General features: G+C 47.7%; 1 protein-coding gene across 4 annotated transcripts in view; it reads left to right on the forward strand.

Annotated features, from left to right (window-relative positions):
• Positions 1 to 26824, forward strand: part of TRAPPC9 (trafficking protein particle complex subunit 9) — a 550504-nt gene that overhangs the window by 46653 nt on the left and 477027 nt on the right. For all 4 annotated transcript variants that reach the window (XM_054512434.2, XM_064587832.1, XM_064587833.1 and 1 more), the window contains 3 exons: positions 792 to 917; positions 16711 to 16927; positions 21420 to 21563. In XM_054512434.2, the coding sequence (XP_054368409.1) occupies positions 792 to 917; positions 16711 to 16927; positions 21420 to 21563 (487 nt within the window). The remainder of the gene's footprint in view (positions 1 to 791; positions 918 to 16710; positions 16928 to 21419; positions 21564 to 26824) is intronic.

The raw sequence follows: 26824 nt of genomic DNA on the forward strand, positions 1-26824 counted from the left end.
CTTAGGAAAAAAGATAAAACAGGTTAGGAACGGAAAAGAAAACAGGCAGAAGAACAGTGAGCATGCAGAGTTTTGCAGTGTAGCATCGGGCAGGGGACGGGCGCTGGAGAGAGGGCGCAGGGCCTGGGCACGGGGTGCTCCGTAGCCTGCTCCAGGCTCTAGGCTCCGTGCCACACACGTGGCAGCTCTCCCGCTGGAAGCTACCTTGGGCAGAGCTGTGAGCACTGGCGGTGAGGCTTGAGAGCACTCAGCCAATATCACTATCGAGTGCGGGGTGAAGGCCGGGGTGACTTTTCTGTCTCCTCTGTCTTCGTTTGTCCTCCATCTCGGAGCTGAGAAGCAGGACTAAGTCACTTGGAGAGAAAACCAGAAAGGCATGGACACTTAAGTGCAGGGCACACAAGGATACAGGGAGCTAGAACGTTTGCTACAAAGTCAAATGGATTTACCACTTCAGCAGGTGTGAGAGAGCATAACGGCGTTGCAGAGTACAGGAGATGCTAAGTGGAAATGGAGGCAGGTATCCTTTGACAATATTTGGAGTTTTGTAAAATATCCAGCTCTTGTGCATTTGTAGGCTCAATCCACCAACTTCTTCTGACCCATAACAGATGGACTTTCTCAAACACAAACCTCCATCCCCCCTGTCCCCATCGTGGGGTGTGCTGTCAGGTCCCTGAGCTTGGGGAAGTGCCCTGCGGGGTCCCGGAGTCCCCATAGTATGGCTTTCATGATGCGACAGAGAATCTTTACTCTTCTTTTTGACGAGGCTCCTCCTTTCTACTGTACAGTACAAGAACGCCGGAGTGATTGAGTTAGAAGCGTGTGTCAAGGCTGTGCGTGTCCTCGCCATTCAGAAGCGGAGCATGGAAGCCTCAGAGTTTCTCCAGAATGCCGTTTACATTAATCTTCGACAGGTGGGTGTGCATCCTCCTGCTCGCGGAAGAGTTCGTGCAGCTCTTTGGAGCTTGTTGTCACGAACCCATCGGACTCTGCTGCGCTAGGATTCAGTGCGGCAGGTGCCCGCCCTGTGGCCAGAACTTGATGTCCTAATTAATGTCACTCCTTGTTCTACTTCTTCACATTATGATACTTTACTTTCAAAATCCCTCATTTTCTGTCCTTAAAATTGTTCCTTGATTGGAGAAACCACTTTGCCTCTTGCCAGCTCTACGCCTCTTGCCTCACTCTTGTCACTTGGGACGTGACTGCCATTTGTCACCCTGGGTGGGTCGTTGGGTTTCTGGAACGTGAAGTCTGTTTTACAGCTCATGTTGCACAGTAAGCACTCAACAAATGCTACTCAGTCTGCATCTGGATAGGATTTTACTAACGCAAAATCATTAGAACTCTTAGTTGTAGGTTGCTAATGCAAAATCACGAAGCTGCTGGTCTAGAAAGCTTTGAGACGTTTAGCTAATTACTGTAACTTGATTTTTATGGACGGGGCAACCAAGTCTCAAAAGTTCAGCAGCTTGCTTGAGGGTCCATGGCTGGGGGCGGAACACAGGCGACTGTAACAGCAAAGCTGTTTGCCGAGCACAGGCTGTGCTGGCGGGGGAAGGGAGGGGTGGAGAAGGCAGGTTCTGCCTTCCGCGAGCTGACAGTTTTGTGGTAAAGATAGACCTTCGGTGGTGGGGTGCATGAGAAAAGGGGGATGGGGAGCAAGTGGCAAATGGATTGAAGCTAGTTCGGTGGTGGTGGAGGGTGTGGGGTCTGGGGCTGTCTGAGGCAGTGAGGTTCAAGCTGGGATGGGAAGGATGGATAGGAGATAGCCAGGAGAGGAGGAGGTGGGACCCAAGCGTTCCGGGAAGATGGCTCAGCAGGAGCGAGTCTGAAATCAGAGCACACTCCCTGGAAGGAGCCGGACCATGCGGAGACAGCCTGGAGCAGGAGCGTGAGAGAGGGGGCCCGAGTCAGAGCTGGAGGTCTTGTTGGCCAGGGGAAGGGTTTGCAGTTTATTCTAAGCACAGTAGGTTTTAGAGGAAAGGCCTTCTAAGCACGGGAATGATACGATCCCATTTGTCTCGAGTAGGGAGGAGTGATGTGGGGGTCGGGTGGGCAGGACGGATGCTTCCACCTGAGTGTGGGACTGCCGAAGGGAGAGAGGGAGCGGACGGTACACACGTGTGGGTGGTACAAAGGGAACGACGGGGGACTGCGGGGGAGGGTTGGCTGGACCGCCGCCAGGCTCTGGCTCGGTGCTGCTCGTCCTATGCTCCGAGGGAAAGCTGCGGAGGACGCTTGGGGGAGAGGTGATAGGTTCAGTGGTGGCTGTAGTGAAAGGCCTGTTGGATATGTGGGCCCGGGGCTCAGGCAAGAGGAAGGGTAGTGGCTGGGAGAGGGGAGAGAGACTAGAGTCATTTTATATTGTGAACACAAAACATATGAATAAGAAGACACTCAGGCTTCTACATCCAGATTTAATACATTAATACTTTGCCATATTGACTAGAGGTTCTTAGTTTTCAAAATAGGAATAAATAGAAACAAAATTGGAGCTAATGAACGTCTTTGGGTTGGTGTGTGTCCTTCTCCTACTTTTTTTGATACCTCCTATGTTATAGCCATAATCTATAAAATGATAAATATTTTAGCATACACTTAAGCACAGGGGCTCTGGCTTTACTCCCTTGGGCAGGTGATGTGGCCGCTCTGTGCCTCCTTCTCTCTCCTGGGAAGCACCTCGTTGTCCCTCAGGCCCCTCTTCACAATGATTCCACAGCTCAGACGGGCAGGGAGGCTGCTGGAGCGAGTAAGACACCGAAGGGAGAGACAAAAACAGAGGAAAGCCAATAAGCCCAGTACAAACAAATAAACCACAAAGAAAAATCCTGCAGCGTTTGGGACATTTAGTGTAAGGGAAACAGCACCACAGAGACTTGGAATGTGGAGTGGCGGTCACTCGGTGGCCTGAGTGGTTTGCTCCTGAGGGGAAGCCACTTCGTAGGCAGGCTGGGGCCAGACCTTGTGAGTGGGGAGACCCTGGGCTCATCAGGTGTGTGTGTGGGGTCCTCCTGGGAGTTCACGCTGCGGGGTCCTGCAGGCCTGGAGGGCAGTCAGACGGGCTTGGGCTCACGCCCTGTCTTTGCCCCTAATTAGCTGTGGAGCCTTCAGCAAGATCACTCCGCCCCTCTCGTAATGTCCCGGAATGTGAAATGGCCCAGAATCATGGTTTCTGACATGGTTTCTGCCCTGCGGCAGCTCTGCAAGTGTCACAGTTGGGGCTGGGGGGCACCGAGAAGGCCTGAAGCCATGGGACTGCGTGGGGGGAGCGCAGGAGGACTCGAGGCCCCAACACCCCCGGGGGCCGTGAGCTAGGGCTGTTGCAGGTGCATGTGGAAGGTTTTGTTCCTGGGATGCTGTTCTTACAGTGCGGGCACAAATGCACATCTTTTATTTCTTATTTTTTTATTTAAACTTTTTTTTAAAAGATTTTATTCATTTATTTGACAGAGACACAGCAAGAGAGGGAACACAAGCAGGGGGAGTGGGAGAGGGAGAAGCAGGCTTCCCACAGATTTTTTGTTTTTTGGGTGCTGAGTTTGAGAAGTTCTTTATAAAATTTGGATACCAGCACTTTATCTGATAAGACATTTGCAAATATCTTCTCCCATTCTGAAGGTTACCATTTAGTTTTGTCAACTATTTTCTTTGCTGTGCAGAACGTTTTTATCCTGACGAAGTCCCAATAGTTCATTTTTGCTTTTGTTTCCCTTGCCTCTGGTGACAGGTCTAGCAAGAAGTTGCTGCGGCTGAGGTCAAAGAGGTTGCTGCCTGTGTTCTCCTCTAGGATTTTGGGGGTTTCCTGCCTCACATTTAAGTCTTTCACCCATTCTGAATTTATTTTTGAAGTATTGTAATCTTTTATAAAATAAACTATTTTTACAGGAAATGATAGGTGACAGTAAGAGAAAGTGGTAGTAAGAAACTGTTTGAAAAACTTGGGACAAAGCCCCATACCCCAGCAGATGCAAGAGCATCATGTAGGACTGGTCTGTGTTCATCCCGCACTGAGGCCTGCTGTACACCTTGACGTTCAGGAATGATTCTGGGCCATTTAAGAACATTTTGGCTCATGATTCTCTTGACTAGAATCTGTGACCTCTTTGTCTCTGGTTAATTTTCTCTTCAGAACCATTGAAATTTTTTGCAGGCTACTCTGTTCAGATATAAGAATAGCCTCTTTAAACTTCTTGCTGCAGTTCCTTAATGAAGTCGTTGCTAAGGAAACCCAGCAAAAGCTGGTAGATATGCACATGATAATAGTAACCTCGGAACTTTATGTCAAATTAAGCTCAAAATCAGAGGGATGGGGAGATTCAGGAAAGGCTTTTTACAACAGAGGGGAGAAGTGTGAAGATACAGCCTAGGTAAGACTCAGACGTGTCAGTCCCCACAGCAGGGCACCCGGCTTTCAGGACGGCGTGAGGGGAGTTCATAGTTCTCACAAAGAAAGAAACAGTTGCGTGGGGAGGGAGGGAGGTCGAGTTCCTTACTGAGAAGGGAAAGGAGGGGGACGGAGAAATGTCTGGTTGAACAAGATACGGCGTGGCGTTCTGGTACTTAGGAGAGGGGTTTAGTGGGGAGCAGGCCTAGAAGGATATCTGCAGGAGAGAAGTCAGAGCTGTAGGGAGCAGACGGGGGCGGGCCTGGGCCGCCAGCCGTGCTCCAGCTGAGGTGCTCCAGCTGAGGTGCTGCCGGAAGCCCCAGCGCCTGGCCCAGTCCTGGCCTTGGAGCCCAGCGCGCTGACGGGAGAGGGGAGGGCTGGGAGCAGGCGGCCCACGCGGCCCACGCAGCCCGCGGGAGCCATGCGGTTAGCCCAGGCGCTCAGGGATGGGAAGGCCGGTTCGGGACTCGCTGCTTGGGGGCGAGCTGCCAGTGCTGCTGCAGGTCTTCCTGCCGGGGGCACGGGGGCTCGTGGTCTGTTCCTCCTGCCTCAGCTCTCGGAGGCTGCGGTCGCCCTTACGGAAGTACACCTCCTTCGCTGCCCGCATTTTCCTGATTTCCATCCGTTTGTTCCATCCTCAGTTTCTCCCCACCCTCATTTTTATCTTTTTGTTGCTATTGTTGCTAAATTGCGTTTAAAAGTTGATTTAGATTTTTTTTTTTTTAGAATGAGGCTGAATGTAAATAAATGCATAAACAGAATCACAGATACTTACTGCCTTTTGAAATTCTAAGCTGCTTACTCTAGTAGTTACTTAAAAATGGAACTGAATATTAAAGTGATACATTTTAAATAACCAGTTTGGTAATGCACACGGAGTCCAGAGCCGGGGCCGTGGGGTGTCTGTAGTCCCCCGGCCAAGCACGCTTGTTGGAGAGCAGGTCCTCCCCAATGTGTGTCTGGTGGCCGTGAGGAGACCGCTGTGGGGAGTGCGGTGCTCAGGACCGCGTGCGGGCCTGCGAGGCCTTGTACCAGGAGCACTATGTGCGTGTCCGCATCTCATCCTTAAAGCCCTCCTGTGAGGACTTTACACTTTATTTTGAAAGATTTCAAGTCTTCAGAAGAGTCACGAGAGTAGTACAATGAACACGTGTGTACTTTTCACCTAAAAGGACAGTATTTGTCTTTTTGGGTCTGGCTGACTCACTGACCATAACGTTTGCAAGGTTCCTCCATGTGGTGGCAGGAATCAGTACTTCCTCCTTTTTCACGGCTGGTTAACAGCCGTGGATATGCCACACTTTGTTTATTCTATCATCGGTTGACGGAAATTGGGTCATTTTCACCTCCGGCTGTTTCTGAATAAAGTTGCTGTGAACAGTGATGTGCAAGTTTTTGTGAGGACCTAACGTTTCCAGTTCTGTTGGGCATGTGTACCTAGGAGTGGCGTTGCTGGGTCATCCCGTGGCTCTGTGTCTGACCGTCTGCAGAACCACCAGCCTGTTTGGCAGAGCAGCTGCCTGCTTCCCACAAAACCCCTCTCCTGTGTACGGCTGTGCGTGAGAGGTCCCACGTCTTCACCCCTGCACGGATGCCCGCTATTGTCCATCTTTTCGTTGTAACCATCCTGCTGGCTGTGAAATGTCTCATTTTGGTTTAAGTTTTCATTTCCCTGATGGCTGATGATGTGCTTATTGGCCATTTGTATATGCATGCAAATTCTTTGCCAGTTTTTAAATTGGGTTTTGTTTTCTTTTTATTGTTCCGTTGTTAAGAGTTTGCTATATATCCTGGATACTCGTCTCTTATCAGATACACGCTTTGCAAAAATGTTCTCCCTTTCTGGGGGTGGTCATTTCACTTTCTTGATGATGTCCTTTGCAGCACAGAAGTTTTTAATTTTAATGCAGTCAGTTTATCTATTGTTTCTTTTATCACTCATGTTCTTAGTATTGCATCTTGGAAACCATAGCCTAATCCAATGTCACGAAGATTTACTGTTTTCTTGTAGGAAGTTTATAGGTTTAGTTTGTACCTTTAGGTGTTTGATCCATTTTGAGTTAATTTCTATCATATGCAGTTGGGTTCAAGTTCATTCTGTCGAAGGCAGAGACCCATTTGTCCCAGCACTGTGTTGTGCAGGCATTCTTCTCCCACTGAGTGGTCTGGCATCCTTGTGGAAAATTAATTGGCTGTACATGTAAGGTTTGATTTTTAATTCTGTTCCATTGATTTATATCCATACTTACGCCAGTACCGTACTGATCAGATTATGGTAGCTTTGTAGTAAGTTTTGAAGTTGGGAAGTGTGAGTCCTCAAATTTTGCTCTTCTTTTTCAAGATTGTGTTGGCTCTTCTGGGTCCCTTGAACTTCTGTGTGAATTTTGGGATCTGTGTGTCAATTTCTCTAAGGAAGCCAGCTGGGATTTTGATAGGGATTGAGATGAATTTGTAGGTCAGTTTGGGGAGTTTTGGTGTCTTAATATTATCTTCTATCCCATGAACCTGAGGTGTCTTCCATATATTTAGGTCTTTTACAATTTCTTTCATTGATCTCTTATTGTTTTCAGTGTATAAGTCTTATACATTCTTGTTAAATTTATCTCATTATTTCATTCTTTTTAATGCTATTGTAAACGAAAAGGCTTTGTTTCCTGAGGGCAGGACTATGTGTCATTTATCTGTGTATTCCTAAGATTTTATTCATAGTAGGTGCCATATCTATATTTGTTAAATGAATCTATTCACAACAGTCTCTCTCTTCCCATTTTATAAACGAGACACCCAGATTCAGGTTATGCTACCTGAACACATATGTGAAAGTGAGAAATCAGACCCTGGGGTGGGGCACAGTGTGGATGATACTGGGATCTTATTCAGGATGGATTCATCTTAATTTCTTTAAAAAAATCCCTTTGGGTGTATTTAGTCAGATGCTTTAAGTCAGATGTGTAGAGTAGCTAGGGCTATCAGTTTCAAAATAAATTTCTAGTAAGAGTGCTGTACTCGAAGCCTTATTTGTATAACTCTTTGAAGAGGATCATGTTTAGGGAGCTTGGCTAATTAGCACTTGTGTTTATTAAATACCTACAGCTGTAAGTGATGGAGCAGCGCTCATGAGAATGAGGGAACTGTCCCCCAGGGTGGTGTTGCTGCAGTTGTGACCAGAGCCAACTCTTGATATGGTCTAGCTTGCTCGTCACGACTCCTACGGTGAGCTTACTAAATACTTTGCCAGTCATCTGTTGAAACAGAGCCACAAGCACTGATGAAGGTTCAGTGAAGGGAAGTCCTAAAGAACAAGATTGAGGTTCATCCTATGAAAGCATTTTTCTGAGAGTCGGTGTTGGATCCGTGTCGAAGAGGGTGGCAGTGGAGTCCGCTGTTTGAGATTTATAGGGTAGAGTACTCCTGCATGGGAGCCCAGGGTTATACAAAATTCAAATTCTAGTCCAAGGGAATAGCAAGTGGCAAGCCCCATGGTGGGAGGGAGCATGGCTGCTTAGAGGCTGAGGCACACGGGGCCCGGCAGGCAGGCGTGCGTGAGGCGCGCCGGGGAGGTAGCAGGAAACGGACTGTACGGGCTTTGTAGGCTGTGTGCAGTCTCCCTTAGGCTTTATCCTAAGAGCGGTGTCCAGCCACTGGGGATTTTAAGCAAGGGCATACAGTGCTATAAAGGATCAGTCTTCTGGCAGCCTGTGGAAGGTTGGGCAGGAGGTGACGGGATGGCGTAGAGGAGGCGGCTTTGAGGTTTGGCAGTCAAGTGGGTCTTCATCCTAGCTCTACCACTTAGTAGCTGTGTGACTCGCACGGCTCACTTAAGGAAACAGAACTTCTCTAATCAGTTGGACTGCTAATGCCCCGACTTCCCGGGATTGTTGTGAAGTTTCAGTGAAATAACAGGTCTGCAGTGTGCAGCACGGTTCCCGGCTCAGCGTTAAGTGTTCCTGAGCAGCTCTCAGGGAGGTTGTGCGCAGGTGGAGGTTGACGTGCCTTCGGAGCATCTCAGTCAAGTGTCACCGGTGAGTGGGATTCACCGAGGAGGTCTGTCCCCGAGCTGAGCATTTTCATAAAATCCTTGACTCTGAGGACCCCGCAACATTGATCCCTGAAAGTGAAGACATACTTTATAACACAGGCGGACAGTATTAGCATTTCTGTCATTGAAACTCATCGTTCTTTATTTTATTTTATTTTATTTATTTATTTATTTATTTATTAAAGATTTTATTTATTTATTTGACAGAGAGAGAGAGAATGAGCACAAGCAGGGAGAGTGGCAGGCAGAGGCAGAGAGAGAAGCAGGCTCCCCACAGAGAAGGGGGAGTCCGATGCGGGACTCGATCCCAGGACTCCGGGATCATGACCTGAGCCAAAGGCAGTCGCTTAACCAACTGAGCCACCCAGGCGCCCCATCGTTCTTTTTTTAAAAGATTTTATTTATTTAAGAGAAAGGGAGAGAGAGAGAGCGAGAGCATGCATGAGCTGGGGGGGGGGACAGAGGGAGAGAGTCTCAAGCGGACTCCGTGCTGAGTGGGGAGCCCAACACAGGGCTCGATCCCACGACCCTGAGATCACGACCTGAGCTGAAGCCAAGAGTCAGATGCTCAACCGACTGAGCCACCCAGGCGCCCCCATATTTCTTTATCATTTATTTCACTAACTAGATACTTACTGAGCACTCACTTTGTACAGCCCTTGCCTGGACTCAGGTTACACAATTCAGAGCCAGCAAATCTGCCTTTTTTCCCAGGAAGGAGGCCCATGTTGTTGGTAGCCTTCTGTAATTTGCCTAACTTACAATTCCAGTTTTTGCTTTAATTGATTCTATTTTATGTTGGTTGTTTCCTGAAAAGAAAGACGTCTTATCTCATTGTCATGTTCAGATCAGGTATTTCTAAGAATTGCTGATTTCATCTGTAGTCTATGTATTTTATTAACCTTGTAGATGGTTTTCTCATTTTTTGGCTTTGCCCCTTTGTTTATTTTGTATGCCTCTCTAAGCCTCTATCCTATTTGGGCTCTTAATTATTGTTTTAATTGAAAAATGTCTGTTAGTAGAAAAAATCAATGTGTAAGTTCAGAAGGTAACTAGTGTATTTTCTGTTTTGGCAATATCATGGTCTAGCAGCTCTCAAAAACCCTCTTTGCATGTGTTCCTTAAAAATGCTGATTAAGGGGCACCTGGGTGGCTCAGTCATTAAGCGTCTGCCTTCGGCTCAGGTCACGATCCCGGGGTTCTGGGATCGAGCCCCGCGTCGGGCTCCCTGCTCGGCGGGGAGCCTGCTTCTCCCTCTCCCTCTGCTCCCCCTACTCGCTCTTGCTCCTGCTCTCTCTCAAGTAAACAAATAAAATCTTTAAAAAAATGCTGATTAAGAAATAAAACTTTTTTCCCCAGTTTTTCAAAATGTATAGCAGGAAAGTAAGAGGAAATCCTCAGGGGCCAAAACAACTAGAAAGCACAAATCCTGGAAGTTAAGTGAGCCTCAGAAGCCAGCGAATGCCACCTAGCTCTGGGAACACAGTTCCAGCAGCCCATATAGGAGGGACAGGCGATAAACCTTTGGCCTGCCCCCACTGGGAATTGGATGGCAGACCCATGTGTAAAGCCGAGACCGCCCCCAAGCCATATTTAATGGAAGGGTGAACTGGAAAAAAAAAAAAATCCCACTACTCAAAGCAAGAAAATAGGGAAATTCTGAATCTTGTTGGAAGGAAAAAAGCAACCCAAACTGAGGATTTAATTTAAAGTTCCTGGCATGAGAGTGACCACAAACTCCTGGCAGAAATATATAAATCCTCCTGGAATGAGAAATTGTGTTTTGAATGAATCAATGAACAGTCAGTACAAAAAGGTCCTCAGAGGGTTTTGAATTACGATGTTGGATCCTGAACATACCAACATTGCCTTTCTCCCAAGGTCTCATTTAAATATCCAAAAAGATTTTTTATTTTTTAAAAATTTTAAAAAAGATTTTATTTATTTATTTGACAGAGAGACACAGCGAGAGAGGGGACACAAGCAGGGGGAGTGGGAGAGGGACAAGCAGAGTCCCCGCTTAGCAGGAAGCCCGATGTGGGGCTTGATCCCAGGAACCTGGGATCATGACCTGAGCCAAAGGCAGACGCTTAACAACTGAGCCACCCAGGCGCCCCCAAAAAGATTTTTTAAAGGGAAGAGCCATGTTGATAATTATATCCATTGATATTATAATATGCTAGGAACTCAGAGGTGAATATGGAGTAGTCTCCTCTTTTATGGAGCTCGTGTTCTGTTTGAGGAGACAAATCTGTGTTTAGTGAGCTTGGTGGAAGGAGGTGTTAATACAGTCAGGCAGGAGAGGATATGAAGAAAGTGATGATGGGTGGGTGACAGTTGGGTTGTGTATGGTCTTATTTAATTGGCTTTTAATTTCAGGCTCCATGAGTTGTCATTGGGGGGAATAGATTTTATGGAGAATATACTTAAAAAACTCAGGACTCTTTAGAATTAGAAAATGAATGCTAAGAAAGACATAGTCAAAGTTTGTGCAGTCCTCAAACCACAGCTCAGCTTGCTTGCTCACTAAATCTGAAGATGGTAAAAGTAGGCAGGACTTCTTGAGGCCAGAGGACTTGGTTTCTAAGATCATCCAAGAATGAATCCATGGCTACCAGGATGAGCAGAAGTCAGGCTTTGGCTTTGCTCTGCCACTTCGGGTGTGTGCTGACCAAGGGTATTGATTGTTTTTAAAGTTTCATCTCTCTTTAATGTTTGTCAAGGTGCTGAGCACAAGGTGTGTACACCTGCTCTAGGAGCCTTTTAGGTACCAGCCTAAGAGTGGGGGCACAACTGCCCCTCCGTCATCCATCCCTCCATCCATCTTCTATGGCGCTGGGAACTCAGCAGAGTGATTCCTTGTCGGCTTGTCTGTCTCCTCCATTACCTTGTCAACCATCGAGGGAACAGGTCTTATGTAACTTTGTTTTGTTTTTAATCCTTTCCCTTTGAATGATTAAAACCAAAAATGGATCCAGTTACTTCAGCAGATGGTTTTTAAAGAAAGGTCCTTGGTACAAGCCTGGTAACCCTGCTTTGGGATGTAGGGAAGAGAGTTACATTCTTTCCTTTCCAAACTGTTTTGACACACATATATGGAAATTTGTGTAATTTTGAATATATATTTTCTCTCTGTATAATCACGGCTAGAAATAAATGTGGGTAGAAACAGAATGTGTTTTCCACACTTGAGAATGTACGGTCTCCGCAGTTCTCTGCCCTGCTATTTCACAGTCGTTGCTGGTGTGTGCCATCACCATCCCATCTCTCAGTGACCGCCACAGCCTTGTTCCTCAGGTCACTGCAAGTGCCCATGTTTGAGAAGGCTAAAGGCTGGTGAGGCATTTTCGGGAGCATCTCTGGCTGGCTAATTTTGGGTTAACACTGGTGACATCAAAGGCATTAATTAACAATGGTATTTCTCATTTCTTGAACACTCATCGGGAGCTTTAAGCTATGCTGACCATGCACGTTATTTCATTTAGTCTTTACAACAATCATGATTAGATTTTATTATCCTTATTAATAAGGAAAGTGCCAAAGCTAGTAATGTCCAGATTTGGGACTGGCACTTGGGTCTTTCTGATTCCTGTGTCTCTACGTCCTTCCAGATAGCCAGGAGACTCTTCCTAAGTCTGAGTTTCCTGCTAATATTACTGCTTTGTTTCTAGTGGAATAAAGCAGGTGTGAACTTACTTTCCAGTTGGAAAAGGAATAGTGAATTAACAATCGAGTTCCTCAGAGTTCATCTTATGAGTAAAGCTACTTGTCTTGAGTAATCTTTGAGTTACTTTCCACTTGGAGCTTCATGTAAACGTCTGGGCCCTGGTGGGCTCAGCCTTTGTGGCTGTACAGCCTATTGAGAAATTAGAACAAAGATGTCTTGATTAATATTCCCTAAAAGAGCAGTGGATTGGAAATAAGTTTGGGAATTTGATTTCATTTCAAAATTTTGTAAGGAACTTGGCCTAAAATTTTGCCTGGGACTCTCTCATATTCCCCAGATTTTGTGCTGTGGATGTCTATGCTGACCTAACGTGGCTTTGTCCTGAGGCTCACAGAGCCCATGGCCAATGAGGAGCTTTTCAGTTAAGAGTTTTCCTGGGGCTCTGAAGCACTTGTGCCCAAGATTTTTCCATTAAGAATCTTTTCTGGGGCTTGGAGTGATTGCAATTCCACTTATAATGTAGTGTTTATCATGTGGTTTCTTGTTATATTCAAATGATGGAAGAAGAACGAAAGAGTATATTACTGATCAGAGTATTCCAATCTTTCATCTTTAATAGTGTCCATGAAAGAATCAGTGGGAACTCTGATGGACTGGAGGCCAAGTCTAGTGATCTTTATTTTATTTTTTTTAAAGATTATTTATTTATTTATTTGACAGAGAGAGGCACAGCGAGAGAGGGAACACAAGCAGGGGGAGTGGGAGAGGGAGAAGCAGGCTTCCCGCGGAGCAGGGAGCCTGATGCGGGGCTCGATCCCAGGACCCTGGGATCATGACCTGAACCGAAGGCAGATGCTTAACGACTGAGCCACCCAGGCGCCCCTTCCATTATTCTTTTTTTTTTTTTTAAGATTTTATTTATTTATTTGACAGAGAGAGACACAGCGAGAGAGGGAACACAAGCAGGGGGAGTGGGAGAGGGAGAAGCAGGCTTCCCGCCGAGCAGGGAGCCCGATGCGGGGCTCGATCCCAGGACCCTGGGATCATGACCTGAGCCAAAGGCAGACACTTAACGACTGAGCCCCCCAGGCGCCCCTAGTGATCTTTATTTTAGATGGTGGCCTCATTGAGGGTACTGGCTATAACCACTAATATTTTTACCTTCCCCAGTATCTTTTTCCATATTTATTTATTTATTTATTTATTTATTTATTTATTTATTTATTTATTTATTTATTTATTTTTTAAGATTTTATTTATTTATTTGAGAGAGAGAATGAGATAGAGAGAGAGCATGAGAGGGGGGAGGGTCAGAAGGAGAAGCAGACTCCCTGCTGAGCAGGGAGTCTGATGCGGGACTCGATCCCAGGACTCCAGGATCATGACCTGAGCCGAAGGCAGTCGCTTAACCAACTGAGCCACCCAGGCGCCCTCTTTTTCCATATTTAAAACCAAAGGGTACAGTTGACGGTCTGAGAGTTTCCAAGTATGTGATAAAAGCATTAAGTACTCCTGCCTCTCCTGTGTAGACCTCCTCAGTACTCTGCTCCTGGCTGCATCTCACTGCACTGGAATCTCTCTACAACTGGTACTGTGTGTAAGGAGAGCAAAGACTGTGTCCCTTTGAAATTTGCATATGCACAGATCCTAGACCTAATCATAAAGCTTCTATAAGAAGACGTAGGAGATAGGGGCGCCTGGGTGGCTCAGTCGTTAAGCGTCTGCCTTCGGCTCAGGTCATGATCCCAGTGTCCTGGGATCGAGCCCCACGTCGGGCTGCCTGCTCAGCGGGAAGCCTGCTTGTCCCTCTCCCACTCCCCCTGCTTGTGTTCCCTCTCTCGCTGTGTCTCTCTCTGTCAAATAAATAAAAAAAAAAAAAAAAAAAAAAAAAAAGGAGAATATGTTCGGGACTTTGGGGTAAACAGAAGTCCCTTAGGCAAGGGCACAGAAAACATTAACCATAAAAGAAAAATAAATTGAACTACTTTACAATTGGTAAAATTGATAAACTGAACTCCTTCACAATTTCTGCTTATCAAAAGACTTCTTTTGGAAAATAAATGGACAGCAGACTGGGAAAATATGACATTAAGAATATGTTAAGAACGCCTAGGGCGCCTGGGTGGCTCAGTTGGTTAAGCAACTGCCTTCGGCTCAGGTCATGATCCTGGAGTCCTGGGATTGAGTCCCGCATCGGGCTCCCTGCTCTGCGGGAGGCCTGCTTCTCCCTCTCCCACTCCCCGTTTGTGTTCCCTCTCTCGCTGTGTCTTTCTCTGTCAAATAAATAAATAAAATCTTTAAAAAAAAAAAAAAGAATATGTTAAGAACGCCTATGACTCAGTAATAAGACAAATGATCTAATTTAAGAAATGACCAGAAAATTTGAACAAATGCTTTATGATGGAAGATAGAGGTGGCCAGTAATCATATGAAAAAATGTCTAGCGTCATTAGTTATCAGGTAAATGCAAATTAAAGCCACCAGAATGGCTAAAATGGAAAAGACTGATAACATCAAATGTTGGTGAGCATGTGGAGCAACAGTAATGCTCATACATTACTGATTTGAGTATAAAGTGATGCTTCCACTTTAGAGAGGGAACGTACCTCAGCATAATTAAGGCCATGTGTGACACCTCCACAGTGAATATCATGTGGTTGAAAAGCTGAAAGCTTTTCCTCTAAGATCAGGAACAAGACAAAGATGTCCACTGTTACCACTTTCATTCCACATAGTATTAGAAGTCGTGGCCACAGCAGTCAGACAAGAAAAAGAAATAAAAGGCATCCACATTTGTAAGGAAGAAGTAAAGCTGTCACTACTTGCAGATGACATGGTCCTATATAGAGAAAACCCTAAAGATGCCACCAAAAAACTATTAGAACTAATAACTGAATTCAGTGAAGTTGTGGGATATGAAGTCAATATATAGAAATCTCTTGTGTATCTATACACTAATAATGAAATAACAGAAACGAAGATGAAACAAACAACCCCGTTTACAATTGCATCAGAAGAATAAAATACCTAGGAATAAACTTAACCGAGAGGTGAAAGATCTGTACTCTGAAAACTGTAAGACACTGATGATTGAAATTGAAGACAAAACAAATAAATGGAGAGAGATTCCATGCTCGGGTTGGAAGAATTAATATTGTTAAAATGTCCATACTACCCAGAGCGATGTACAGATTCAAACAGTTCCTATCAAAATATCAGAACTAGAGCAAAAAAATCCTAAAGTTTGTATGGAACCACGAAAGACCCTGAATAGCCAAAGCAATCTTGAGAAAAAAGAACAAGGCTGGAGGTATTACGACTCCTGGATTCCAACTATCCTACAAAGCTATAGTAATCAGAACAGTATAGTACTGGCATGAAAATAGACATAATAGATCAATGGAACAGGATAGAGAGCCCAGAAATAAACCCACAATTGTATGGTCAATTAATCTATGACCAAAGAGGCCAAAATATACAATGGTGAAAAGACTATCTCATCCATAAATGGTATAGGGAAAGTGGATAGCTAGCTACATGCAAAAGAATGAAACTGAACCACATTCTTATATACCATACACACAAATTAAAAATGGATTAAATATGAGACGGGAAGCCATGAAAATCCTAGATGAAAACATAGGCAGTCATCTCCTGGACATTAGCCTTAGCAAGAGTTTTCTGGATCTGTCTCCCCAGGGCGATGGGTGTGGAGAAGGGGCATTGAGGAGCGCAGGTTGGTTGTGGTCTGTGCTCACAGAGGTATCTGGGAAACATTTATTGCCCGGGCTCCCAGAGGGGGAGAACCACCTCCGTAAGCAGTGTGACCTTGAGCAGCAGGGGGGCTGGGGTGGTCCTTCTTGCCAGGGAGCTGTGGCACAGTGTGTAGGGGGGGTCATTCAGTAATTGGAGCCCGCCCCCCCCAAGCTCAGGACTGCTCTCTGACACTCTGGGGTGTATGATTTTGCATAGATGTTCATTCATCTCTGTGCTTCAGATTTCCTTGTCTATGAGCCGGGGTGATTCATGGGATTATTGTAATGGTGAAGTAAAGTGTGGTAATGTTGCTAGCACGGAAGAAACACAAGTTGTTATTACTACATCATGGGGTCGTGGAGAGAATTCAGTCAGGTCACGGATGAAGGAAAGCTGTTTATAAGCATGAAGGCTTACGTCTAAATTAGGTGTTGTGATTATTGACAATTTGTTGTCTGGTTACGTGGTTCCATACATTCTCTGTTTTGAGCAGTTTTGTATTTGATGAAAGTCCCTGCCCAAATCCTAGCGTCTAGGGGAACTGTTGTTCTTTCTCTTTTATAAAGGAGCTAAAAGTAGACGTCATGTGGTATGTAGCAAATGTGTTTGTTCCAGAGAAGACAGGCCTTCCTAGCCAAGGGACAGGGCGAACTTGAAGAGGTGGGCCTCATAAAGGCTTTGGGACTTGCACGTCACGCTGCTTCCATGCTTTTCTTGGGAGTGTCATCACAGTGCACGGGGTAGGCCTGGCCTTCCTCAGGGTTTCGTCATGTCTGTTTTATGAAAAAGTTTTTTTATTTTTTAATTTTTTATGTGTTTCCTTTCTCAAAAGTTTTTTTACTCCTGTCTGTGCTTCAGCTTTCTGAAGAAGAGAAAATCCAGCGGTATAGCATCCTCTCTGAGCTCTACGAGCTGATTGGCTTCCATCGAAAGTCTGCGTTCTTCAAGCGCGTGGCCGCTATGCAGTGCGTGGCCCCGAGCATCTCGGAGCCAGGGTGGAGGGCCTGTTACAAGCTCCTCCTGGAGACGCTTCCTGGCTACAGTCTGTCGCTGGACCCCGAGGACTTCAGCAAAGGTACCAAAAGTCTCATTGCTGGAACTGAGATGTTGCTGGAATCCCATTACCTGTGCATTGTTCGAGCACTTCCTCTCCCAGTTAGATGGTGGGGTTCAGAGATGACGAAGCACCATCCTGCCCTTGGATGTTTACACTACAGTTACGACAGAAAGTAGTGGTGCTTTGCTTGGGGGCTGGCGTCCTTTTGGCTGGTCCCTTTCCTGCCCCTGCTAGTCGTGATTGGAGTTAAGGGCAGAAAGAACTGGACCAGCCATGGGCACCTGTGGGATTCACAGTCAGTAGGCTCAGTGTCGTTGGTGGAGGAGCTGCTGGAGCTGTGGAGGTGGGTACGAGCTCACTTAGGCCACCTTCCCGGGAGGTTCCGTGGAGGGGGGTTAGTGCTTGGGAAGTGGGCAGAGTTTTTAAAGCAATCGCACGGTTGCTCTGTAGGGAGAGGATAAAGGGTATTGGGAAAGTTTCCAGTTGCACAGGGAATGGAATCCCCATTTACTGTGCCTCAGGGGGACTGGAGGCAAGGTCCCACTTGCTCTCCAGGTACCTTTTTATGGTATCCTGTGAATGTAACTCCAGGCTGGCTCTGGAGGGAAAGCAGGCCGCCGGGCTTTGTGCAGGTCACCCCAGGAGTTGTCTGATGTGTCCTGGGATGCATAACGTCTGAGAGTCCGGAGTCGGAGGCCTTCTTCCGGGATGCTCTTCCTCGCTCCTCACTGTGGAGCTGCCAGCCGTCCTTCGGGTCTTGGCTGGCTGTCACTTCTGCAGGGAGGTCCCCTGTGGCCCCTCAGCCTATGCGGACTCCCTTGATTTTTCCTCTTTCTTTCTTTCTTTTTTTTTTTTTTAAAGATTTTATTTATTTATTTTAGAGGGAGATAGAGAGTGAGCAAGAGTGTGTGTGTGAGCGGGGGAAGGGGCAGAGGGAGAGGGAGAGAGAGAATCCCAAGCAGGTCCCATGCCTAGTGCGGAACCTGATGCTGAGCCACCCAGGCACCCCTTATTTTTACTCTTTCATCTAATCCTGTTGTTCTTCCTTATGGCACCCTATAATTTGCAAGTGTATTTAAAAATTGGTTGGGGTTGGGGCACCTGGGTGGCTCACTCTTGATCTTGGCTCAGGTCATGATCTCGGAGTCATGAGATGGAGCCCCACGTCGGGCTCTGCACTGGGTGTGGAGCCTCCTTAAAAAATAATCAATTGGAGTGATGATTTAATGCATCCCACGCCAGCCTGTGTGCCTACGAGAGCAGAGCCCCTGACTCTCCCCGTGGCCCCTGGGTGGCACATGGCAGGCGTCCCAGGAGCTACGTGGCACGTAGGACCAAACCCTAAAGAACAGCTGCAGCCTGGGTTGCCACTTGTCGAATAGAATTTCTTGGTCTTAATTTTTAAAGCAGATGAACAAAGTGTTTCTTTTGCAAAATAAAGCAAGCACATCTCTGAGTGATTTGGTACTTTTTACTTAGCCTTCTGTTTTGGGAGGAGACATTTGCCATTGTTTTGTGAAAGAGTGGAGAGAAGGTTAGGAAGTGAGATCAAATAAAGTACAAATGATAAATGTTGGCTGGCTGTATTTTTAATAGGAAATAAAAATCACTTTAAACTCCATCTCCAGGGCGCCTGGGTGGCTCATTTGGTTAAGCGACTGCCTTCGGCTCGGGTCATGATCCTGGAGTCCCGGGATCGAGTCCCGCATCGGGCTCCCTGCTCGGCAGGGAGTCTGCTTCTCCCTCTGACCCTCCTCCCTCTCATGCTCTCTGTCTCTCATTCTCTCTCTCTCTCAAATAAATAAATAAAAATCTTTAAAAAATAAAAAAAAAAATAAAAAAAAAATAAACTCCATCTCCACTGTGTTGGACCACTTCAAACATTTCTCAGAGAATTAAATAGAAATGTACTCAAAAACCCTGCACCTGTGAATAGAAGTAAATTGTATTCTCAGGACCCAAAATGTATTTCTGTTTCTCAATATAAACATTTTCACTAGCTGGTCACAGAAAGTCAGGGCAGGTGCACAAATACGGACTGTGTGTATTTGCCCCCTTAATGGGCTGCTGGTTATCACTTGAATCTGTTTGTGTTGCTGTATATGAAGATTTAGGAATATGCTGTGTATGGAGATGAGCCTTTTCCCGAGTGAGGGATTCGGTCTTCCCTAGGAGCTCATACGAGAGAGAGACTGGCAGGGCAGGTGGATTTGCTTTAAGGGAATAGTCATCATAAACTCTCAAATCAGGAACTTCTTGAATGCAAGAGTGTTGAAAATGTTATCACTTGGTCATGTGTTGCGAATCTGGCTTACGAATAGGAGTCAGGTTTTTTGTTTTTTTTTTTTAAGATTTTTATTTATTTATTTATTTGACAGAGAGAGAGATAGCGAGAGCAGGAACACAAGCAGGGGGAGTGGGAGAGGGAGAAGCAGGTTTCCCGCCGAGCAGGGAGCCCGATGTGGGACTCGATCCCAGGATCCTGGGATCATGACCTGAGCCGAAGGCAGACGCTTAACGACTGAGCCACCCAGGCGCCCTAGGAGTCAGGTTTTATTGGAGGAGCAGTTTGAATCACATAGAAATTGTGACTTGTACACTAGCGTTAAGAAAACTTATATTTATTCTTACAGTTGCCTGTGGTAGGAACTGTATCATCATGTATTTAAAAAAAAAAATCAACATGGTGATCTTTGCCCAATTTTAAGGTGAGAAAACCTTCTTGATACCGTAGGGTTGAGATTAGTTAAATTGGGTTATTTAGAATTCATGGCTTGGTTAGTCATGAAGTTGATTCCAGCTTCCTAATCCTTTTAAAAATCTCTTACTTCGTTTTGGCATTTGGTCTTAGCTTGTTTAGAAGATGAAAATACTGCAGGGACTTGTCTTTCTGTCCTTCCCTGTCATATGATAGGTGCCGCAGCTTTACGTTCCAAAAGGTTTTTGTAAGATAGGCTCTAGGATACAGGGTAGTTTTGGGGTGTGTGTGTGTGTAGGTTTGGTCACTTCCAAGAATTTAAATTTAAAAAGTTACTCTGAAGTAATTTAAATACATACAAATTAAAGAGAATAGTACAATGAGTCCATCATCACCCAGAGTAAGTGATTATCAAGACTTTGCCACATGGGCTTTATTTTTACCTTTTTTCCTTTTATTTGTTCTTTGTTGAATTATCTTAGGGCAAACCCCAGAAATCATGTCATTTTACCCTACATACTTCAGTTGGATGTCTGAAAAATAGGGGCATTGTGTTTCATCAGGCTTTCAACTTGACCCACATGCCTGTGAAGATGCAGTTGTGTGCTGGGCATCCCGCTAGGTGTTAAGGATACTTGGGTGCATAAGACACAATCCTGGCTCCGAGGGAAATTGAGGATTGTGGAAGGAATAAATATACGAGCTTGCACGTGCCTCACTGTACCTGCCGGATAAGGCCTGTGCGTCGGATTTTGTGCACGATGCAGCACAAGTACACAAAAGTGCTGGCCAGCCGTGTGGCGCAGGGCAGTGGGAGAGGAGTTCCGTAGGGCTGGGGCAGGAGGAGCCCCTGGTTGGAGTCTTCGTCTTTCTGCCCAGCCCCCAGGGCACCAGACACAGTACTGTGCCGTAACCTGTTTGTGTTAGAATCCTCTTATGGGGGTCTCCTTCATGAAGGATTTCAAGGTAGAGAATATTTAAAAGTAGTAATTGTTGCCAGAAGGGAGATGGAATAATAACTTGAAGAGTCTGTTGTCTTTATGTTTTAAGGATTTCATTTTTTTATTTAAGAAGGAGCACAAGTAGGGAATAGGCAGAGGGAGAGGCAGGCTCCCTGCTCAGCGGGGCTCGATCCCAGGACCTGAGGATCACGACCCGAGCTGAAGGCAGTCGCTTCACTGACTGAGCCCCCAAGGTGCCCCTAGATTCTGTGGTCTTAAAGAGGTACTTTTCACTGGCTGTGCAACCGACCCCCCACCTTAAATTTCAACCACGCTAATTTGTTTGGAGGGAGCAGCCACAAAAGTCTGTTGTTAACCGTTTTTCTAATTTAGCTATCTGCTTTTATGAGTTTTTCTTATATGTTAAATTAAAAAAGCACATTTTTCTAGTGTCCTTGGTTGTTGCTAATGAAGGCCCATCACATACCAGTATTTTTTTGAAAAAAAAAATTGTATATCTGTAACTCAAATACATGCCATTGGAAACACAGTCTTTTGTTATAACCTTACTATAATGATCTCAAAGTGGTTATTTTTAAATTGTGTCTTTGCAGAAGAGAAAAAGCATTCCATAAAACATATCTTTTCATGGTATGAAAAAAACCTATCACTTACGAGTTCTTTCTGGAGAAAGTTAAACACAGGAAGTGTTTTTTTCTTGCCCTTTGGGTTTGGTCATTGAGGCATCTGTCTTTAAATCACAAGTTTTACACATACCGTTAAACGTATTTCCGAGGAAGGCTCGCGTCTGGTTCTGTTGCCAGCGCGCCCTCGTGAGCCCTTTGAGGACACTTTGTGACTTCCATCACAGGTACGCACCGAGGCTGGGCTGCAGTCCAGATGCGCTTGCTTCACGAACTGGTCTACGCGTCCCGAAGAATGGGGAATCCTGCTCTTTCTGTCAGGCACTTGTCCTTCCTGTTGCAGACCATGCTGGACTTTTTGTCAGATCAAGGTGAGCAAATTCAGTGAACGAGAGCACCCTTCATGCTGGCCCGCATAGACGTGAGCTTAGGTTCAGGTGGGTGGCGCTTCCCGGTCCTCCACTGGTTAGGAGACGCCGTGCTCCACCGTGTCCTCAGCTCCTCGTGCTGCCCTTGCTGTCCTCCCGGGGGGCCTGATGCCGCTGTCCACCATGCCTTCTCCCCTCTCCTCCCCGGGCCCCCTCTGGCCCCTCTGCTGCTTCTGTCTCTCGGCCTCCTGCACCGGCTCCCCTTCCCTTTGCCTACATTGTATACAACAGAAATGTGCAAGTGTAACATTTGTACAGAGCGGTGCACCATTCATTCAGTGAATTTTCACCAAGTGACCGCTTCTGTAAGTGGCAGCCAGATGGGAAATGTACCCAAAACCCCGAGGACCCCGGTGTGCCCGCCAGGTACACTCCCCGCAAGAGCAGCTTCTTACTTTCACCACCAGAGATGCAGCTTGCCTGTGTTCGCGCCGATGGCAGCGTGTGGTATCTCTGCCCGCGCGTCAGGCGACTCTCTCCTGGGCTCTCCTGTCCGGCATCTGCTCTTACTGTCACTGGGTGGCGTCTGCTTTTTGGGTTTCAGTCATGACCTGTTTGTTTCCAGCCCAGATTCCATGCTGGGCCTCAGACATGTTTATTTTGCCGCTTGCAGGACGTCTGCCTTTGCATGTCCCACAGGCACTAGAAAGTGAGCCCATACACAGTGGAACTCTGCGGCTTCCCCATCACACCTCCCTCTGCGCCGGGGCCGCCCAGCCAGGCAGTGCGTGCTGCCCGCTGGGTTCCGTGGGACGCACTCTCTGCCCTGGAGATGAATGCGTGGGGCATTTATTAGGAAGTGCTCCTGGGATCAGTGGCGACTGAAGGGATGAGAAGGAGGCCAGACTGGGCAGAGGCCCCGCAGGGCTGGCCTGCACTGTCGCCAAGCCAGGCTCGGTGACCGGTCGTGCAGTGAGGCAGTTTTTGGAGAGACTGCAGCTGCCCCAGCGGTCTCTGAAGCTGATGTGGCCCTTCAGAGAGATACCTTGCTGTGTGGTGAGGGCCTCGGCCTGACACTCACACCCCAGCTGCTGGGTGTGCACTGCTCCCAGGAAGAGGGCATGGTCTGGGACGAGGCGGCTCTCTCCAGCTGAGAACAGTCCGTGGCGAGGGCAGCGCTCCTGTCGCCTGGGGGATCCGTCCATCCGAGCCTGGTGGTGCGTCACCGTCTGCCCCAGAGCTGCCCCTCACTCCAGCTGTCCCAGCGGGAACCTGCCTTGGCTCAGCCACTGCGCTCCTTCTGCCCGTGCCCGGCGCCGGCCAGGTGTGCCTCCGCGTCCTCTCAGCTGCGGAATCAGTGCGTGCTGCTCTCCTTCTGCCTGTGGCTGGTCCCCGACTGTCCCCTGTGGCAGTGTCCCGGGCTGCAGGCTGGAAGGGTGCCATGTCTCTCCTCGCGTGGGGGTGAGGCTTAAATACATGAATTCCAATAACACCAAAACTCAGTAACGGTCAGCTTCAAAACCGAAGGACTGAAGTCGGTGTGTGATCGCCTTCACAAAGCCAGGGAAACGGCCCGTTGGACTCCTGGGCTTTCCTGAAACAGGAGAGGAAGCTATTCTACATCATGTTTTAGGCAGAGACTGTCGGGGACCCTGGTTCCTGAAGTTCGGGGGCACGTTGCAGGATTGGGCGAGATTCCTTTTGAGTGGGCTCCTTCTCCACATCCTGTGTGTCCTTGAGCTTCATCCGGGCAGGCTGCGTGCACTTCAGGTCACGCGTACCACGAATGCCCGTCACGCGCTGTTCTCTTCTCTCGGGAGGCCTCTGTCCCCAGTGCCACCTGCTGGGACTCGGGGATGGCTGTTTTCCCCAGGTGGCTTCCACAGCCATCTCTGGGTGAGGAGCTCCTGCAGCTCCTGGCCGCTAGTGACCTTGCAGCACTTACTCCTTCCGGGGCTTGTTTGTATCCGTCTGGGCGCGGAGCGATCCAGGGGGCGCAGGCACATCAGTGCTCGCATGGAGGCCCCTGCGGATGGTGGGATCACCGCTTCTCTGTGCCCACTTGGTTTCCGTGGCCTTTGGTGCTCCATCTGAATTGTGACCATCTTCATGCTGCCTGCAGAGTTTGGCCGCTGAGCAGCAAGACCAGCATGGCAGCTGGCTAGATGAATGGTTTGCACCTTGGGTTTCTCTGAAGCTCGAGGGCGGACGAAGGCGGAGTTCCCAGAACTGGCTGGCTCTGGTGTCTAGTGGGGACGTGGGCATGAGTCTGTCTGTTGTTTGATGAATTGCATTTTTGCTTTTTGGTGGGTGATGAGCTCTCCTCAGCCCCACCGCCGAGCAGCTGTGATGACGCGGCGTGCCGGGTGCAGTGTCCAGTCTGAGTGGACTCTGCCCACTGGGCTTCGAGTTCTGAGTGCCTCCTGATCCATGGCACGTGTCCCTCTCCCCTTTTGTCATGGTTCTGCTCTTTCTCTTGGTGCCACTTTCCCCACACGGCTCACGTTTAACTGTGGGTGGTCTCACATGTGTGAGTCCTGGAGACTGGGGCCCACCTCTTTGCCCTGAGCTGCTCACACCTTCACCTGCTTCATCCCTTAAATATGCATCCCCCGTCCTGTGGCAGGACGTACTGTCTCCTTTCCCCCACCCCCTGTTCCCGGTCACCACGTGACGCCTCTAGGTCTGGATTCCCTCTTGGCAGCCTCTGACAAGTCCCAGCACGACCAGGTTCTCCTGCTCTGTTCTCTTCCTCCATGCGCTGCTCACGACTGCAGTGGAAGAATCCTACGTCTTTAGTTGGTCAATGCCTATCTTCCCTTCTGAAGCTCTGGGGGGAAGGAGCTTGCTGGTTTTTGGAGGTCATGTCAGATGGTGATCTAAAGACACTTGAGTTTAAAAAGAGAGGAGCTTGGGACATCGACTGTTGAACAAAGAGCCGTCTCCTTAGAGGTCTGTGTGTAGTGGTATTTGGTTAATTGGAGTCTTGGGAGAAAAGGTCAAAGGTCAGAAGGTCTAAAGAGTTCTTCCCTCTGATGGCTGTAACCTCACATCAATGATGGCATTCTTCCTGGGCCTCCATTTTCTCATTTGTACAACTGGGAGGGCACACTTTTGAGGTAGTTTGTTTTCATTTTAATAGATCGCATAAATCTTTCGCCTTTTACTTTTAATTTTTTAATTTATTTAAGTTCAGGGCTTGAACTCACGACCCTGCTTGAGAGCTGAGCTGAGATCAAAATCGGTCACTTAACCAGCCGAGCCACCCAGGCGCCTCTAATGATAGATATTTTACTTAATTGGATGACCTTTCCTCTGGAGAGCTCGTGGTATCATTTATAGAGTTGCTAATTAACATTTCTAAATACTGCTGCATTGAAATGAAATGTGGACTAGAAGAATAGCCAAGAAAGTCCCAGGCTTGAGGGAAGCTTCCTAGCCTTCTTGCTGTGTGTCATCCTGTCTGGGTGTTTGCAGGGGGAGACGCTGTGATCTGGGTGCTTCTTGCCCTGCCGTCCCCCACTTGTACCCTCTCATGTGTGCAGATAGATGTGAACTCATAAGTTATGAGGACAGTTGTTACCATGAAAGGCATCAGTTCCCCCGGGACTCTTGTCATTTTTTTTTTTCAAGATGGAAGTTCTAACTTGAGAATTTGTGGACGTGGGAAGTGTGACTGTGTTACTGTTTATAATCATCGATACAGGTCTCCCTCCACCCGAATCCCCCCATCGAGACCGGGTCCCTGGGCGTGCAGGTGCAGCTTCCATGGCAGCACGGCCGTGGACCGGTGGGCTCCGTGGGTCGTGGCTGCAGACCTGTGACCTGGTCCTGTGTGCTGCGCATGAGTCCCTTGAAAAGGAGCGGGACCCCCGACTCTGAAGGCTCAGGGTGATGCATGTCCACACCATCCAGCCCATCTCTTCCTGCTGTCTGACTCACGGTGCCCTGGCCATGCCGTTCAACAGACGCTGCCGCATTTCTGCTCTGTCACCTTTGCACGTGCTGCCCTGCCTGCCCTCGGGCTGCGCCTGTTTCTGTCACCTTGTCCAGGAATTCGTCCCTCACTGTGATACCCACTTTGTGGAGCCTACTGTGTGCGTCCCCACTACGGCCCTGGCTCCCAGCACTGCTGGCCTGTCCCCCCCGCCATGCCCCCAGCCTGGATGCCCCTCAAGCACAGGAAGTGTCACCCAAACCTGGACCAGCACCTGGCACCTGCTAGGCCCTGAAATGCTGCTGAGTGAGTGGGGGCTTCTGTCTCTAAGTCTGCCCTCTTCTGTGCTGCCCAACTGATGTTTCTTCTAGTTGGTTGCTTTAAAAACCCCTCTGGGGCGCCTGGGTGGCTCAGTCAGTTAAGCATCCACCTTCGGCTCAGGTCATGATCCCAGGGTCCTGGGATCAAGCCCTGCATCAGGCTCCCTGCTCAGCGGGAAGCCGGCTTCTCCCTCTCCCCATGCTTGTGCGCACTCTCTCTCTCTGTCAAATAAATAAATAAAATCTTTTAAAAAAATAAAACAAAAACCCCTCTGGCTCTTGATCTTCTGCAGCAGGGTGTGGGAAACTACAGCCCGAAGCCAGAGCCAGTCCAGCACTGGATCTGACCCTTCGCTGTTCTGGCCTGCGTGTAGTTGCTGACACCCATGCCTGTGGGAGGAAAAGGCTTGCTGCTTTCACTAAGAGGGGCAAGGGGAGAATTAGCTCGAGATGGAATCTTACGACTCCAAGTGGAGAATCCCAGACGAGAGGACTAAGGTTAGCCTTGGAGGAGGTGTGTTACCAGGAGTGAGGTGCAGAAGAATGACCTGCTTTAAACCACTCCTGTTGGTGCCACTGTGAACACACCGGGGTGAGGACAGGGGTGCCGCTGGGACCGTGGGAGACCGTGGGACGACCAGTGAAGGAACTTGCGTTAAGGAGCTTCCTCCCTCAGACTTGTTTTACCGTGTTATGGTAGCAGGGGGTGCCGTGTTCTTGCTCTAGGGCCAGATGCTTTCTTAGGGAAATTTAAACTTCACGTAGTTGCTTGGGCTTGTCCCTGCTGGGGTCTAAAGGATTTTTGTGTTTTACTGTGTTCAGACTCTGGGTAGAAGACCTGTCAAAGCTCCAGTGTCAGGACTCTGTAGAGTAGAGATAAGTGCATAACAGTGTGTCAGATGCAAAGAGGTGCTTAATAAATGTCCTGAGACATTTATGTTATCTCCCTCCCAGGGGGCCCGGACTCTAGCTCCTCGGTCAGAGGTTGCTGGTTCTTTTGCCCGAAG

The sequence above is a fragment of the Mirounga angustirostris genome, unplaced genomic scaffold, assembly GCF_029215605.1.
Source record: "Mirounga angustirostris isolate CCGP_5_RB_7025 unplaced genomic scaffold, mMirAng1.0.hap1 SCAF_4, whole genome shotgun sequence".
In the NCBI taxonomy this organism is placed as follows: domain Eukaryota; kingdom Metazoa; phylum Chordata; class Mammalia; order Carnivora; family Phocidae; genus Mirounga; species Mirounga angustirostris.